This window comes from Mastigoproctus giganteus, chromosome 5, assembly GCF_048544385.1.
Source record: "Mastigoproctus giganteus isolate SK-2022 chromosome 5, ASM4854438v1, whole genome shotgun sequence".
Classification (NCBI taxonomy): Eukaryota; Metazoa; Arthropoda; class Arachnida; order Uropygi; family Thelyphonidae; genus Mastigoproctus; species Mastigoproctus giganteus.
In genome coordinates, this window is record NC_143579.1 from 104,349,842 (window position 1) to 104,368,725 (window position 18,884).

Consider the following 18,884-nt stretch of genomic DNA (forward strand, 5'->3'; position numbering starts at 1 on the left):
CTTTAGAAGACCTTTATGCCAAACACGATCAAAAGCCTTTGAGATGTCAAGAGCAACTACTTGTGTTTCACCGAACCTTTCCATTGAATTAGTCCATAAATGGGTAACATAAGCCAGAATATCACCAGTGGATCGACACTGACGGAATCCATACTGGCGATCGTTGATCAGACGGAAGGTTTCTAAGTAGTTTAAGAGTTGGCGGTTAATTGATTTCTCCATTACTTTAGAAAGAGTAGAAGTAATTGCAATGGGACGATAATTGGATGGAAGGGATTTGTCACCCTTTTTAGGAACTGGCTGGATATGAGCAAATTTCCAAGCAGAAGGAAAAACACCTTTGGAATAAGAAAGTGAAAAAAGGCGGTAGAGAATAGGAGTAAGTTCAGGAGCACAGGTTTTGAGAACAAGTGGAGAAATACCATCAGGACCTGGAGCTTTCTTAGCATCAAGATTCATCAAAATCCTTCTGATATCCTTTTGACGGAAGACCACAGGAGGCATTGAATGGAGCGTGTTAGGAATGGTGGGAGGTGTTTTACCAAGATCATTAATACATGAGTTGGAAGAAAAATGGGATGCTAGCAGGTCAGCTTTATCCTGCAACAGAACCATCTGGTTTGGACAGAGGTGGGAGCAAAGATGGGCAAAAGTTGCGGCCAATAGCTTTGGCAAGAGACCAGAATGCTCGGCTACCATTAGGGCAAGAAGCAAGATTTCTACCCTTAGCCTGTTCAAACTCTAGTTTGGACTGGTTAATAACTGCTTTACAACGGTTGCGTGCTTTGGTGTAGGCAGAAAATGAAACTGAAGAATTAGAAACAAGCCAATTACGATATGCAACATTCTTCTCTTGGACAGCCTTAGCACATTTATTGGAAAACCAAGGTTTAGATAAAGGACGAGATTTTAAAGTGGAGTGTGGGATAAAGGATTCCATTCCTGCAAGAATAATTTCACTGACACGATCTGAGCAAATGTTGACATCAGAAGTTTTGAAACAGTAATCCGACCAAGGAAAAGAAGAAAAGAAGTCTCGCAGGTCATCCCATTTTGCATTCTTGTAATGCCAAACAACACGTGGTTGGGAATAGCCATGAGATAAAGGTTCCATTGGAGAAGAGACAATCACCAAGTTGTGATCTGAAGTGCCTAAAGGACCTCTCACTTCGGCCGTGTACTTAGAAGGGTTGTTTGTGAGAAAAAGATCAAACGTATTGGCTGTATGATTAGGATTGTCCGGTATTCTTGTAGGTAAATGAACAATCTGTGCTAGGTCATTAGTAATTGCAAAAGCCTCAGCATCTCGACCTGCTGGGTCGGTGTGACTAGAAAACGGAAGCCAGCTGGAGTTGTGAACATTAAAATCACCAAGGAAAATTACTTCACTGTTAGGAAAGTTGGACTGGAGAAAGTCAAGTTGCAAAGAGAGGAAGTCAAAGAGCTCCAAGTGATTAGTGGAGTTGAGAGAACGGTAGAGACAACAGATGAATTTGACACAATGAGGTAGAGAGATTTTAAGCCAGAGAAGATCAAAGAGAGGAGATTCCAAATTTCCAAGTCTCTGACAGGGAATATCAGAACGGACATATGCACAAGTACCACCTTTGAGGCGAAAGGAATCATACAGCGAATAATTTGGGCATCTGAGATGAGCAGTAGATGAATCAACCGATAACTGAGATTCTGTCAGAAAAAGTACATGGGGTTTGGCAGACTGCAAGTGGAAATGGACATCGTTGAGATTAGAATTGAGACCACGTATATTTGTGAAATGAATTAGGAAGTCCTTGGGAGGTTTAGATCTTTTCGCAGATAAGCTTGCTCTATTAGTTTGACAATTCATGGTGTATTCAATAGTAAGAAAAAGTAGGTGGGACATGCTGTATGAAGTAATGAAATTTTTGGATATGGCGTACATGTGGTAAGAATATACCCAGATCCTTGACATAACGTGGCCTCGACAATGCTCCCCGCACACACACTACTCGGACTCCCTCCAGCCACTATCTGGCAGAGTAGAGGCAGCAAGATTATACACTAGCTGATCAGGAAGCTTCCTAGAGAGTTACCAATAGGTTCAGTCCAGTGTACTAACTAGCGGCCAGCCTGCAAACACCGTTTTAGAGCTGTACCCTCAAAATGTAAGGAATATTGGATCTCACCACGACGTTCATCATAACCTCAAAAGTCATCAATCATACTGCATGATGGAAGAGATAGGGAAAGGTTGACCGGAACTTAGCTCTAGAGACTAAACATGGGTTCCACCATTTCAAGCCTCCAATAAGCAAAGTGGTGGTATTTCACCGGTTGATGACAGTTATCTACCACCTAGTACTGCCTGGTAACATAGAGGGGCGGCGTTCCTCCATGTGGTGTGGGCGCCACACCTCGACCCCTGCTTACGTTGGTTCACACCTGGGTGGTCACCCACCATGTACTTGTGCATGGAGGTTATACCCAGGATTACTAACAGTCCCACCATCGTGAAGGTGCAAGCAGAGGATTTGGCTGTCACAGACCGTCCGGACTTCGCCGAACTTGGGTCCACTTGACTTGAGTGTCACCCGAATATCAGTTCCATCAGCGTTTTAGACTCCCAGGTAGCAAGTACAGCTTGTCTGGCATATCTGAGAGAATGTCTGTGACAACCTCAAGGACCTAATATTGAAGATTTCAGTGAAGGGGATACACACTTCACCATAATAATGTAAAAACCAACAGAATTCCAGCTATCGGTATCATCGCAAATGCAATAAGATCGAGTTTACTACCTGCTTATAATAGATTGCGCTAACAGAAAAGCCCAATAAAATGGAAAGTGCAAATTTTTTTTTGTTGACCTCCAGAAATATGCTTTAGTAAAATGTGAACTCGTGCGGGGTGATAATAGTGAGTTTTTGCCTTAACCCTGTGAAGTTCTTTTAAGAAAATTTAATTTCGACTGTTATCATGGTGCCGACTATCAAGAAAAGGAAAGTGATAGATTTGAATTAGAAAATTAAAATAATGATGTATGAAAATGGCCAAACATTAACAAGTATCACACTGAATTCAGATTTGTCAATAATAATTAGCAGCAATATGTTATTAGTCATTCCCGAGTTACGTAAAACTCGACTTAGTAAGAAGTCCTGGAACGTATCTCTTACGTATGTTGGGGACTTCTGTATTTTTAGATTAACCGGGAAATCGATTATCCAGGATTTGTTTTTTACCATCTATCCTGGAAAATTGAGTCTATTGTATTTGTGTTTTTTTTTGTTATTACTTTTTTGGGGGGGGGGTTATTAGCCTGGCTTAATTAACTTTTACTATAACTGCTTCTATTTTATTTTTAATTACTGGATTATTTGTGGAAGTAGTTCTAGTTGAAAGGAGCAGTTAAAGACTAAAGTGCCTTCTTTATTTATGACATTTCAGAATTTATTAGATAGTTTATTTTGTTGATGTAGTTTTATTAGACAAAATAAAGTACTGACCAACATATATTTCTATAATTTCAGTTCATTTTTTCAGAGTGTTTGTGTGCTGGGATATTGCCTTTTAGCCCCTTCAGTTGCCCTAATTATATGTGAAACTATTAACTTGATATTCGAACAGTCTTTAGGTGTTTTTCTTACAAGATTTGCCATAACAATGCTGGGATTTATATGGGCTACTTTTGGTGAGTATTTTTACTCTTTCTGGGTGAATGATGATTTGACTGTCATATTTCTTTGTCCAAATGAGCAGTTAGATTAGCTAAGAAGCTAGTCAAAATGATGATTGAGTTTACATTTACAAAAAAAAAAGTCAGCATTTTAAACAAAATTATTGGATGATGCTCATAGACTTATTAAAAAGTTACTTTCATTATCCCATTCAGTAGCTGATGTGATGGATGGTGAAGCTAGTGTGTATAATTGTATCTGTACTCTCTTTTTTAAAAAAAAAAACAAAACAAACAAACCAAACTTTCTTAAAGAAAGTTTGGTTTGTTTGTTTTGTTCTGTAAAGCTTATGCACTATTTGTCATAAAAAATATATATAAGAACTAGGTAACAAAAAAAAAAAAAAAAAAAAAAAAATGATGTTCAAACTGTTTCTTATATATATTTTGTGTGCTGAATCCAGTGGTTTCCATGGGGTTTTTTCTAGTGTTAATAACTTTGGAAACAATTGAAGGTTTAATGTATTTGCAACATTTATATGTGTACATAAGTGCTATAGTATATAAGAGTTGTAATATTAACAAGTTTTTTTTTTTTTTTTGCTACCAAATGAAGATTTAAGTTATCTTCAGACTCATTCTCCTATGTGTGTGGGTATTTTTTTTAGTTCCAAAGCAGTGAAGCTTAACATCATTGGTGGCAAAGTTTTTCAGTTCACTTGATGCCTATTTTGGAATACCTGTAGGTGATCAAGGCAAGTTGTATCTCATTTCTGCTCTGTTAGTTGCAGATCAGTATTAGAGGGATGTTTCATGAGTGAGCCCCACAACCATCATGACGACTATTACTTTTGTTTGTATAGTGATAATATCAAAGTCTAAAAAGTCTGTGGATCAAAAAGCTGTAGTGTACCCCAACATACCATCCTGTATTGCTCTGGTGCCACAAAATTAAAATTTGCTAATTCCCAATCCATCTTCCAGAGAAAAGTCTTGAGAATTGGATGATGAATCTAGTAAACCAGTTAATTGGGATCACACCTTAGAGCCTGTTCAAGTAAAGTACTAATTTCTCTAATCAGCAAAAATTGGATGACTTAGTGAAGGACTTGGGTTTAACCACATCTATTGCAGAGTTCCTAACGTCTTTTTTAAAAGAGTGAATCCTTGGGAGGTTTAGATCTTTTTGCAGATAAGCTTGCTCTATTAGTTTGACAATTCATGGTGTATTCAATAGTAAGAAAAAGTGGGTGGGACATGCTGTATGAAGTAATGAAATTTTTGGATATGGCGTACACGTAAGAATATACCCAGATCGTGGTAAGAATATACCCAGATCCTTGACATAACGTGGCCTCGAGAATGCTCCCCGCATACACACTACTCGGACTCCCTCCAGTCACTATCTGGCAGAGTAGAGGTAGCAAGATTATTACACTAGCTGATCCGGAAGCCTCCTAGAGAGTTACCAATAGGTTCAGTCCGGTGTACTAACTAGCGGCCGGCCTGCAAACACCGTTTTAGAGCTGTACCCTCAAAATGTAAGGAATATTGGATCTCGCCACGACGTTCATCATAACCTCAAAAGTCATCAATCATACTGCATGATGGAAGAGATAGGGAAGGGTTGACCGGAACTTAGCTCTAGAGACTCAGCATGGGTTCCACCACTTCAAGCCTCCAATAAGCAAAGTGGTGGTATTTCACCGGTTGATGAGATTCATCTACCACCTAGTACTGCCTGGTAACATAGAGTGGCGGCGTTTCTCCATGTGGTGTGGGTGCCACACCTAAGCTAAATTAAATGTAGAAATCATAAAATTTAGCCCTAGTCTAATTTAAACAACAAATTCAAAAATTTCAGCCCAAATATGACAAAAATGGTAAGATGACAAATAGCCTAAACCTAAAAATAAGAGAAATAGATCCCTGAATTTTGATACATATATGCATGCATAAAATCTTGGTAATTTAAAATCCATTATTCCAAAAGTTATCCTAATTTGGATTTTTATAGAAATTTGAGACTGAAAGTATCAATTTAATACAAAAATACTTTAATTCAAAAATTTCTAGCTTTAGGAAAATATTCATGAAATCATCATCATCATCAGCCGTTTTCAATCCACTGCAGGATGAAGGCCTCTCCAGCAACTTTCCAGTTCCTTCTGTTTTGAGCACTGGCCATCCATTTACTACCCACAAACTCATGAATTTCATCTATTCATCTCCACCTTTGTCTTCCAGGTTTTCTTCTAGCTCCTCATGGATACCATTCTGTTATTTTCTTAGTCCATCTGTCATCATGTCTTTGAGCTGTGTGTCCTGCCCAAGACCATTTTAGTTCTTTAGTTTTGATAAGAATGTCCTTTACTTGAGTTTGTTGCCTAATCCATGTGTTTCTCTTCTTATCTAACAGTCTGATTCCCAATATGATTCGTTCCATTCTTCACTGTGTAGTTCTCAGCTTCTCTTCCATTCTTTTGGTAAGTGCCCAAGTTTCACTTCCATAAGTCATGGTGGGGAGTATACATTGGTTCATTATTTTACGTTTCAGACAAACTGGGATATTGCTCTTCAGTATGTGACTATATTTCCTGAATGCTATCCATCCAAAATTTATTCTTCTCTTGACTTCCAGCCATTTATCATTATTACAGCTAATAACTTGTCCCAGATAAGTATATGGCTCCACCTTTTCAATTACTGCTCCTTCAATCATTATTTCCCTTTCTGTGGCATACTTGTTCATCATTACTTTTGTTTTAGCCATATTCATTTTTAGTCCAAAATCCTTACTAGCTGTGCATAACTGATTAAGATTTTCCTCTAATTCTTTGGGATCATGGCTTATGACCACAATGTCATCTGCAGATCATAAATGGTTTAGGTACTCTCCGTTCACATTGACTCCTTTCTGCGACCAGTCTAATCTTCTGAAAGCTTCCTTAAGGGCAGCAGTAAACAGCTTCGGAGATATTGTTATCCTTGTCGAACTCCTTTCTCAATTTTAAATTTCCTACTGTCTTTGTCTAGTCTAAAAGAGGAGGTAGCACTCTCATATATTTTCTTCAAAATCATAATATATGTGGTATCAATGCCTTGTCTTTCCAGTGCCCGAAACATTGCCTTATGCTGTACGGAGTCAAATGCTTTTTCGTAATCCACAAATGACAGGCATAATGGTGTTTTATATTCATTTGCTTTCTCCATTAGCTGTGATATTACGTGAAGGTGATCCATAGTTGAGAATCCTGTCCTAAAGCCAGCTTGCTCTTTCGGTTGATTCTCATCAAGTATTCTTTCTAATCTGTTAGTAATGACCCTTGTGAACAACTTGTAGATGTGGGATAACAAGCTAATTGGTCTATAATTTCCAATTTCTTATTTATCTCCTTCTTATGCAGCAAAACTATGATTGCATTATTCCACTGCTTAGGCATCACACCTTTTCTAATGCACTTTGTGAAGAGCCTTGCCAGTTTTTGTGTTATCTCTTCCTCCCAATTTTAACAACTCTACAGTAACTTCATCTTCCCCCGGGGCTTTCCGATTCTTCATTTTCTTCAATGCATGTTCTACCTCATCAGGAAGAATATTGGGTATGTTGTATGTATTGCTACTTTGCAATCCATCTTCCCCACTGCTGGCATCATTCCCCTGATCCTTGTATAATTCTCTATAGTAGTCTTCTGCTATTTGAATTATGCCTTCTCTGCTGTTTATAAGTACACCATTGCTATTTTTCAGTTTCAGTATCATTTGTCTTTCTGTATTACTGCTCATGGCTGCTGATTTAAATCCTTTGTTTTCCCTTAATGCTTGTTCTACCTTTCTTGTGTTAAATCTTCTTATGTCCTCTCTGAGTCTCTTTCTAATGGCTTTGCATAGCTCAGTATGCTCAATTTTCTTCCTGTCAGTGTTTTTCTTGCTTTTCATTTGTCGTCTTCGGTTCATCATGACAAGTGTTTCTTGACTAATTTTTTTCTTCTTTGGATTTCTTTTTCCCTATAGGTTTCTTGGGCTTTATCACTTTCAAAAAGTTGTAATATTCCTCGTCGATATCTTGGTCCTCAGCAGTCTGCAGAAGCTCATACTTGTTCTTAAATTCCAGTACATACTGCTTTTTCTCCTCCTCTGTTATCACAAAGACCTTTGTATTATTTACTCGAGTCAGTTTTTTCCTTTCCTTTCCTACATCTATATCAAGTGTGCATCTTACCATTCTGTGATCACTTCCAACATTTACCTTATTCAGGATGGTAACATCATTCACAATATATCTTCTGTTAGTGAGGATGAAGTCGATTTCATTAGTAGTTAATCCATTTGGACTCTTCCATGTCCATTTTCTGTTCACCCTTTTCTTGAAAAAAGTGTTCATTACTGACAGTCCTTGAGATTCTGCAAATTCCACAAGTCTTTCACCTCTTTCATTTCTTTCACCAATTCCAAAATTTCGTATAGTTCCCCTTTCTGCGCTGTTTTGTCTTTTTCCAACCTTAGCAATGAAGTTTCTCATAATAATAGTGTAGTGTAGTGTAGTTTTCTGCTCATCTAGAAGACTCAATTTCGGTGTACATTTCTTCAACCTCTTCATCATCATGGCTCGATGTTGGTGCATAAATCATTATAATCTTTAGTTGTATCTCTTAGAAATCTTGAGTATTAGTCTTGACACCCTTGGTGATGTACTTTTGAATTCCAAAATGTTGTTTTTAAAATCTTTATGGACCAGAAACCCAACTCCGCCTTCACTCCTTTCACTGTTTCCATTGGTGTACAGCAGATTTCCACTTGATAAACTTATAAGTGATTCATTTCTTCTTCTTGTTTCAGCCAAACCGATGATATTCCAATTCACATTTTCTAATTCCTTTTCCAGCTCTAATATCCTGTCTTGACCGATGAGTGTTCTTACGTTATAACAGGCCAAGTTCAGTTTCCGTACATGGCAGCCTGGTCGTACCCAGAGATTCTTAGCACCCTCTGTTTCCACTCTAATCCTCTCACTGCCGTAAGAGGGAGAGTGAAAGCTGCTGGGGACTGAGGGCCATTTGTTTCGTCGTGCTTTCATATGCTGGAGGGTTTGGTCTTTTCCTCTTCACGCTGATCAGGCGTCTTGAAGAGAACCACTTTACACGTTCGTTGCCACCTAAGTGACGTAACAGGGCTTACCATCGAGAAGGTGTGCATGAGTGGATTTTAGGGAGGCAGGCCAACCGGACTTCTCCTAAATCTTCTGTAATAGAGAGATATTGGATCCATCAGTGTTTTAAGCTGAGTGTCTGATAACACGCAGGATACCTGTTCCCCTCTAAGCCCCCATTCATGAAAAGTGAACAATAAAACAAGGGAAACCAATATGTGAAAGAAGAGAAATGTGGAAAAAAAGGGGAAACCAGTGTGCTGAAGGAGCAGACAGACTGTGCAGTGGTCTCGTGGTCATTTGCACTTTGTGTGTGTGTGTGTGTGCAAACTTGTGACATCTTTTCATTTGGACTGCAAATGCATGTTTGCCACTTTGGTTTATTGTTTGCTTCATTTAATTGCATTTTCTGTACAAATGTATGTTCAATGAATAAATCTGTTGTGTTTTGATTACATTATTTAACAAAAAAGTCCATATTTATCTATTTCTTATTTGTATTCTGAATCCAATTGTATGATTGGTTTTTCTCTAATGCTAATATTATTATTATTAGCCATGTGGTGCAAGGAAGCCTGAGGGCTTGAGAAAGTCAAAGAGCTTCAAGTGATTAGTGGAGTTGAGAGAATGGTAGAGACAACAGATGAATTTGATATCATGAGGTAGAGAGATTTTAAGTCAGAGAAGATCAAAACGAGGAGATTCCAAATTACCAAGTTTTTGACAGGGAATATCGGAACAGACATATGCACAAGTAATTGCTACCAAACCAAGGTTTAAGTTATCTTCAGACAAATTCTGTATGTTTGAATGTTATATAGTCCAAAACAAGTGAAGCATTGGTGGCACCAAGTTTTGCAGTACATGTGAAGCTTATTTTGGAATCCCTATGGGTGATCAAGACAAGTTGTGGGTCAGTATTAGAAGGGTGGTATATGGTAGTTGGGTGTGTATTTTTGCTGTACCTTAAGTGGAGAGAACTCACAAACTATCATGACAAGTGCTACTTTTATTATGGTGGACATTTCACAGTTTAAGATGTGCAGATTGAAAAGCTGTAGTGTATTGCACATATCCCAACATACCATCCTCTATTGCTACATAATGAATACCTTCTAGTAGATCCAATTCACATTCCAGAGAACAGTTATCAATGGATGATAAACATAGTGAACAGTATAATTAGATCTTAACTACAAGACCTGTGCATAATAGAAAGGGGAAAAAAAAATATAAGGTCACTTATGCATGTTTTTACACAGCTGCATAATCTGTGTGGTTTTTTTAATAGCTTGTTTTGATCACAGTTCAGGAGAATGTAAGGTAATAGTCCCAAACAGTGTGCACTCTCCAAATTTGGGGTGAGCAGAAGAGTGGGAGAGCAGTGATTGACAAGTTGTGACCACGCCCACTCACTGCATTCCCCTTCTCCCTCACGTTACATGCGGATGTCACATGACATATCATTATGTTGTAGCTGAAAATTCATAAAAACTAACAGAAAAACAAGATTCCACATGAGCTAATGACGAAATAGCTCTTTCTCAATCTATAAAATGTCTAAATAAATACATTTTGAAATAAAATATTCAGGGCTCCTGCCCCCAAACCTCCGCTTTTGCAACGCACCATTACCAGACGATGCCACCTGCATTTACAATGAAATTACTCTTTGTACACGCAAAAAATGTCCAAAAAAAAAAAAAAAAAAAATGCTTTTTTGTGCGGAAAAAGCATTTTATTATTATTATTATTATTATTATTAATATCCATATGATGCAAGGAAGCCTGAGGCTTATGCTGCACCAGGAAAAAAAAAAAAAAAAAAAAAATGTTCCCGAGTAACCCTGAGAGAGAGAGAGAGAGAGAGAGAGAGAGAGAGAGAGAGAGAGAGTCAAAAGTAGAAGGGAATCACCAAGAAAGAGAAGAATGATGATATCCAGCTCAGGACCCTGGGTGTGCCAAGCCCATACTCACCAGATGTGAGCCCCATTTCACCACTTTATTACCACCACCACCACCGTTGGTAATAAAGTGGTGAAAGCTTGCAGCAGAAGTTCAAGGATTATTTGGAGAGAGTGTTGAAGATTTCGACTGGATTCCTGATCCATTTGTTGCAGATACAAAATCTCTTCCGATGAATGTACAAGAGGAACTAACAGATCTGAAGGTGGGTAGAATACTGCTATTAAAACATCGTGAAGTGCAATTGGACACATTTTGGTTGTCAATAAGGAAAGAATACCTGGCTAGCTCCAAGATGACAATTAATGTTATTACCATTTTCAAGTACATATTGTGTGAGCTGGACTTTTCGACCTTGACTGAAATTAAAACATCAAAGAGGAAGAGACTCAGATCCATTAATGAAGAAATGAGGCTTGCATTGTCAACAATTCTGCCACACATCAGCCTTCTGTGTTCAGCAAAGCAGGCACAAGTATCACATTTGAAGGTATGCATAGTTATTTGACTTAATACTAATAGAATTTTTATTAATTTTGGCAATACTTTTGTACAGTGATTTAGGGTTCATAAAATATTAATATATGCAGGAGCCAATTTCCGTTGGATTGTAGGGACAATAATAATTGATTCTATTGTGACTTATAGCATATTCATATTAACATTGCCATAAACTATGCTTTTTGGGGATTAAGATTTTAATGTGCCGTGTTGTGTCATGGATAACTTAAGGTGTGCTGCAAAGAGAAAAAGGTTGCAGAACTCTGCTATAGTGGGTGACTAAATCAGAGTTTTTTAAAGCTGTGCTGCACGGAGCCCACGGGAAAATTTTAGAATGTTATTATTTTTTTCTAAAACTATAAAATTGAATCAGAATACGTGTGCATAAAAAGTAAAAAGTAAATTGGGCCTTTTCTGAGTGACCTTGGACTGTTAACGTGCATGTTATCACATGTAAAGATCTGGTGCTAGTGACCGACTGTTTCTGTTTTTAGTGTATTTTATTTTTTTAAATTTTTTTTATTAAGGCTCCAGAATGTTTCTCCTTTCTGATGTGGGGCTCTGCATGTCTAAAAAGTTTGGGAACCCCTGGACTAAATCACACCACAAAGTATAGATGTTCAATTATACATTTCTAAGGAAATTTTTTTTGATTAACCCAAGGTGGATTTTTAATTTTGACTTTTTTAGCTTGTTCACCTGTAGCAAGCATTGTATTCTATACAGAAGATAAATATTGCTAATAAATCTGATATACTGTTATCACATATTTACTTTTTTTTCATTAATTTCTGGGTAAATTATTGATGCTGTACAAAAATTAAGGTCATGCTTAGAATTAGGATACCCATATTCATAAACATCAAGAAATGCAGATAGAACCTTTTTTGAAAATTTGTTACACAGTATTACTCTTTTGATATTTAATACCGGGCAATGAATTTTAAATTAAGAATTTTAATGTGAAATATTAACATTTTTTAGTCTCTAGAATTTCAAATTAATAAGGTTTTACTGCTTACATTATGTGGTCCTGATTTTTTTTTTTTTTTTTTTTTTTTTAGCTTCAACGTCATTTCTCAGAGATTGCCAGTCACCAAGGAGAGTGGTACTTGCAGTTTACCCCATTTTTCTCTTTTATTTTGTAATCAGCTGGCTTATCCTTTCCCATACTTAAATGTCTTTTAAAAGTAACTATTTGTGTTGGATATATATATTGTAAATTAAACAAGATGATATCATCTAATATTTTATCTAATACTGGCAGTGATTGCATGATTCACTTACTGTAAATAGTTTTACACGCTGCTGTTTATGGTTTGACTATTTGTTATTCAGTTGGTTTTTTTTTTTTTTTTTTTTTTACAGTAACAAAATAAATAAAATGATATCCCAGTTTTTGTTTTTAGTTATTTTTCTTAAGCTGTTATTAGTACCCTTCTTGTTACATTACTGGCTGCTCTTGATCCCAAAAAGTAGAACCTTATGGATATTATGAAGACTTCTCTTTTCCTGGTCAATAGTAATATAAGTATGTAAAATAAAGTCTCATATTCATTATTAAAAAACTCTTGGATAATGGGAAACCCTGACATAATGAAATTCCTTGTGACAATTAACAGACCATTTGAAAAAATATAAACTCATTAAAAATAAAATACTGGTAGAACACTAAAATAATAAAATATACACACATACAGTAAAGCAAATGCACATACAGTCGGGATTATAAGTGCAGGATGCAAAATTTTATGCTCTTCAAAATGGATAAGGTTTTTGGAAATTATTAGCCTTTTAGATTAAGTAGATCGTATATATAGCTTAGTTTAATTTTACATACGATCTAGTTATTACATTACAGCACATAAGGACTCCTTAAAAATCAAGAGCCTTTTAGATTAATTAACACATTAAATTGTGTTTTACAAATATTTTGAATAGTCTTAGTCACTTTCGTTAGCATATTTTTAAATTTAGCTAGTGATTTTGTAAATTATTACTTACTACTCATACCACTATTGTATCGGTGTTTTGGTGCAAATATTGTAGTACAGAGGAATAGTAGGTTTTTAATTGTGATAAATAAGTAGCTCAAAGGTTTTAATCATTTGTTGGGAATATACAGGCTGGCCTCAATTAACACGATTAATTTGTTCCGCGAGCGCATCGCACAAAACAGAAACGCGTTAATCGAATATAATAGTCAATAGGAAAAATTATAATTGGTCCTTGACCTTCTGGAATGTCTATAAAGAATTTTAAAAATACCTTTTAAATAATTTTTTAACTGTATATAATGTAAAATATAATGAAAATAATTATGGAATTAAATGTTTATTGCATAAAACAGCGGTTCCCAAACTGTGCACTGCGGAATATTTTAAATGTTCGAGGGAAACACAGCGATACTCGACATCTGTCGGACACTGCGCGAACTACTAGCTGGAGGTAGTTCACAATTTCAACATTTCTTATTAAGTTGTTTGGACCTAACTACTAAACGGAACTGTTAGGTATTTCTTTTGGCTGGGTGTGCCGTGAAAAAATTACTGAGACACTAAGGGCTCTGTGAACCGAGAAAGTTTGGGGACCTCTGACATAAAATACACCAAGAAGAAATGACTGTTGCAGAAATATTTGAACAGCGTTGACTTTCTCTTTTCATTAGCATTAGTAGAGGCATTTGATGCAAGAAAGCAAGCTTATGCAGCATCAGCCAAAAAAATAAAAATAAATAAAAAAAATAAATAAATAATAAATAAATAAAAAATAACCACTTCCACTTCACCCCTCTGTTCGTTCGAAATACCTGTCCAGCTGAGACTTAAACTTATTTAGGCTATCAACTTCCACTACAAGGGATGGAAATCTGTTCCACCAACCAACCACCTACTGGTAAAGGCAAATTTCCTCACGTCTATCCTACATCTGTCTTTCCTCAATTTGAATTTATGCCCTCTCAGGTGATTTTTCTGAGCAAGAGGAAGAATCCCATCAGCATTGAGCATGCTCAAACCATTCAAGGCTTTATACACCTCAATCAGATCACCTCGCTGGTGCCTAGTCTCCAGACACTGTAATTTGCAAAACTTAGGCCTTTCTTCGTAAGAGCACCCCTTTGTTCCATTCACCAATCTTGTTGCCCTTCTCTGTACTCGTTCCAGCATCCCTACATCCTTCTTGAAATGAGGCCTCCAGACCTGTATACAGTACTCTAGGTGTGGTCTGACCATTGCCTTATACAAGGGAATAATCACCTCCTTATCCCTGCTAGAAAAATTCCTATATATCATCGACAATACACCATGAGCTACTCTTGCAGCCCGTCTGCACTGCTCAGAAAACTTCATATCTGCCTGCACAACCACCCCCAGGTCCCTTTCATTCTCTACCACTGTCAGTGTAGTACCACAGAGTTGATACGTTGCTCTGGGGTTGCTGTTTCCCATATGTAGTACTTTACATTTGTCAATGTTAAACTTCATTTGCCACCTCTCAGTCCATCTGCTCAACCTTTCCAGATCCTGTTCCAGTAGCATAGTGTCAGTAGTGTCCTTGACAACCCTGCCAACCTTCGTATCGTCTGCAAACTTGGACATTAAGCTTGATATACCATCATCAATATCATTTATAAATACAGAAAACAATAATGGACCCAATACTGAACCCTGAGGGATTCCACTAATAACATTAGTCCACGATGAGCAGTGTCCATTGATTACCACTCTCTGTCTTCTTCCCCTCAACCACCCCTTTATCCATAGCAGCAATTTGCCTCCAATGCCACACTGCTCCAATTTGTGCAGCAGTCGTCCATGTGCAACAGTATCAGAAGCCTTTCTAAGATCCAAGTATATAATATCAAAGTTATTTCCTGCATCCAGTTCTTTTGTGACTGCATCATAGTATCCAATCAAATTGGTCAGGCAAGACTTCCCCTTAACAAAACCATGCTGTGTCTGAGCTATAACTGAAGTCTTGTCTAGATGATCCTGCAGTGCTTCTTTAACTAGTGCCTCCATTAATTTTCCGGGAACAGAAGTTAAGCTAACAGGTCTATAATTATTTGTGTCGCCTTTTGATCCTTCTTTGTGAATTGGGGTCACATTTGCACATCTCCAGTCCATGGGTACTTCCCCTGAGTCCAAGGAAGCTCTCATAATTATGGCTAAGGGTTTGCTTACTTCCTTTGCTGCCTCCTTTAATATAACTGGGTAGATCCCGTCCACCCAAGGTGCCTTTGTTGTATTTATCTTCAACAATTTCTCCTCCACTTTACTCTCAGTTATAACAAGATTCTCTAGCTTACTGCCAGAGTTGAATACACCTCTGGCATTCCCCTCGCTGAATAACTCCTCATGTGTGAATGTCGATGCAAAATATTCATTTAGTTTGTTAGCTACCTGAGCAGGATCATCAACAGTTGACCCATCAATATCAAGTGGACCAATATGATTCATCCCCTTCCTTCTAGAGTTTACATAAGTAAAGAACTCTTTGCTGTTTTTCTTTGCATCCCTTGCTAAAGATTTCTCGTAATCTGCCTTCGCCTGCCTAACCTCCTTTGTAACTTGGTTACAGATCAACTTGCATCTATCATAGGCTTCTGTGTCACGAGTTAATTTGTATGTATCCCATGCATTTTTCTTCTCTGCCATGTCTCATTAGTTCATCTGACATCCACTTAGGCCTAAACCTTGAACAATATTTCTTAGTTGGTATGTAAAGCCTAGTAGCTTCCAAGATAAGTTTTTTGAATGCTTCCCATTTTGAATTTGCTGTTGGCAACATCATCAGTTGGTCCCACTGTATAGAATTTAAATACTGTCTCAGTCCATCGTAATCGCCTTTACGAAAGCAATAACGCTTCCCTTTACCCCTAATGGTAGTTACCTCTTTGAGTAAATCCCAGTTCAGCACACTGTGATCACTGCCACCTAGTGGTTCATTTACCTGCAGATTCTTAATGAATGCATGAAGAATCACTACTGATAATCAAATCAAGAGTATTACTCTCTCTAGTTGCCTCACGAACATGCTGATGTAGAAAACAATCGTCCAATAAATCCACAAAAGCCTTGCTAGTGTGTGAGTGACCAGCCCCCAAATTCCAGTCAATATCTGGGAAATTAAAATCCCCCATTATAAGACTCTCTGATTTACTGGCCTACTCTATTTCCCTGTACAATTTCTTATTATACTCATCAGAGTCATTAGGCCTATAGCACACTCCTACTCTCAATTTTGATCTCCCAATGCTTATGTCACACCAAACTGACTCGACACTGCACTGTCCAGCAATGTTGACTGGCTTCACTTCCTTGGATTTTATGTATTTCTTAACTAATAGCATAATCCCTCCTCCCTTCCTATCCTGTCTATCCCTTCTGTAGACATTGTACTCCCCAAATTCCAGTTCTGCATTCCTTATATCTGTGTGACACCACGTCTCTGAAATCCCCACAATATCTGCCTTTGATGTTTTGAGCAGTACCTCAAATTCATCAAATTTATATACTAAACTCCTAACATTGGTGTACACGCAAGTATACATGCACCTGTTCTTTTTCTTAGCTACCCTAACACAACCCATGCGTTTACTTGTACCCCAATGATTCCTAGCAGTCTCTGAAATATCCTGCATCTTATTTTCCAGGCTGCGGCTCATTCCAATAGAAGCAGTGCAAGAATCACTTTCACCTCTGCCAGTGGCTACTGTTAATCTATTAGTCCTTGTATCCCCCCCAATCTAGCAGTTTTTCGACCCACCTAACACTGCCTCAATAGCATCAGCAAACATTCTTGCACCCTCTCTATTTAAGTGTATCCCATCCCTGTAGAAGCAGTCTCTCCTGTTAACAAGTACAGACCAGGCTGAAAAAAATTCTACTCCTTGAGCCTAGCACAATCTTTCCAGGGCCGAATTGATCGACAGGGCTCTCATCATATACTCCCTCCTATCGTGTCTGGGCAGAATTGCAGACACTTTCAAATTCAACCCTAATTCATGGCTTTTTTTCAACAGTGACCTGTACTTGTTAAGTAATTCTGCCGGTCTCCTACTTTTCATCAGTCAATTTCCAATAGCCGACAACAATCTTCTCTGGGCCCTGGCGAAATAAATATCACAGAGAACCTCAAACCTTTTGTTTGAGGTTCTCTGTGATACGAAAGATTTCATCAAGTTCTTTTACCGTTATCTCCTTCACGGTAACATTTTCATCTGGCTCATTTAAAAATTTGAAATTTTAAATGCAAGTCTGCATTGACTTTATTAGCAGGGGACAAACGAGAAACACGTCTTTTTCCGATGGTTGGTGGAACACACCGAGGTGGGCAGCAGGCAAACGTTTGTTTATTGCCCGTCCGACGCGTGGTAAACTTAACGCATGATTCAAATCTTTTTCAACAATCACATAAAAAAAAAAGATCGCATTAACTGGAAATTTGCATCGTGTAAAGTGAAAAGTGGTATAATTTTTTCAAATAGTGGTAACTGAAACACGCGTTAATCGAACTCACGTTATGTGAGGCCTGACTGTATATCTTTTTTGAGTTTAGCTAAGGAATTTTTTAGCAAGGATATAATTACAAGAATACCTCGCATAGCGTGGTTAATTCGTGCCAAAAAAATACCGCGCAATGCAAAACTGCGCTGATCGAGGTATTATTAGTATGCATTTTAATGTAATGCGTTCTGACAATTTGATTATATGGATCGAGTTGCGAAAATATATAGGTGTTTGTTTACTATAAATTGATGCACATGAAGTTCTTGCAAAAAAAGAAATTAAAATGGTAAAAATGAAAATACTAGTAAGTACATTAGAAATGATTTTTATTGCAGTATGTACATACCAAAAGAATATAAGTGAAGTATGTACTGTATTTTTATTTTGAAAAATAACTGATCAGCTTAGTTTGCACAGTTTTTTTCTTCTTTTTATCTGCATACAACTCTTTATAACATCGAATGTCATTTTGCAACGCCTGCCTTACTTTCGTACCTCATTCGATGTTTGGATCTAGAAGAACACTCAGCGCCATTACATTTCTTCTTTCCACTCATATTTGCATATAAAGGTGTAGCGTTTTTGAAAAATAATCTTTAATAAAAATACACAACAAAAAATATTTGTACAGCTTACGCACAAGCAATGACCTCACCGCTCGGAATCTAGAGTGTTTACTAATGTATGAATGCGAGCAGAGTCCGTATATAATGGGAGTTTCAACAACAGTCAGCGTGGCCTTGAATCCATAACGCATTGGCCTACGTGCTGGCATTATAATAAATACATACGTACATACATATCAAATGTATTGGTGCGTAACGCAGTCAATTTTTTTTCAATTTGTAAAGTGCGCTATAGTGAAACCCGCGCTATGCGAGGCATTCCTGTATCTCAATTGTTACAGTATAGTAATTCACATCACTGTATTTAGGAATCTATTAGCTTAATGTTGTCAATTAAATTTATTAATCTTATTAATTTTCATTGCTAATAAATTAAATTGTATTTAAAAAGAAATCGATTCCCAGAGTAAAGCAGCAAAGCAATGGGCATAAAGTAGTGGGAGTACTGTGGCTCATGGTAGAACCGAAGGGGGCAA

The 18,884-nt window shown here is 37.4% G+C and overlaps 1 protein-coding gene across 2 annotated transcripts in view; it reads left to right on the forward strand.

The window, feature by feature from the left end:
* Positions 1-12,538, forward strand: part of LOC150085604 (protein YIPF6) — a 168,737-nt gene extending 156,199 nt beyond the window's left edge. Inside the window, exons 6-7 of one of the 2 annotated variants that reach the window (XM_090373386.1) lie at positions 3,510-3,670; positions 12,335-12,538. In XM_090373386.1, coding sequence (XP_090229512.1) covers positions 3,510-3,670; positions 12,335-12,447 — 274 coding nt within the window. In that variant the 3' untranslated portion in view covers positions 12,448-12,538. Of the gene's footprint in view, positions 1-3,509; positions 3,671-12,334 lie in introns of those variants that run through there. The other variant, XR_016546930.1, reaches the window with a different exon arrangement.
* The last annotated feature ends 6,346 nt before the right edge of the window (positions 12,539-18,884 follow it).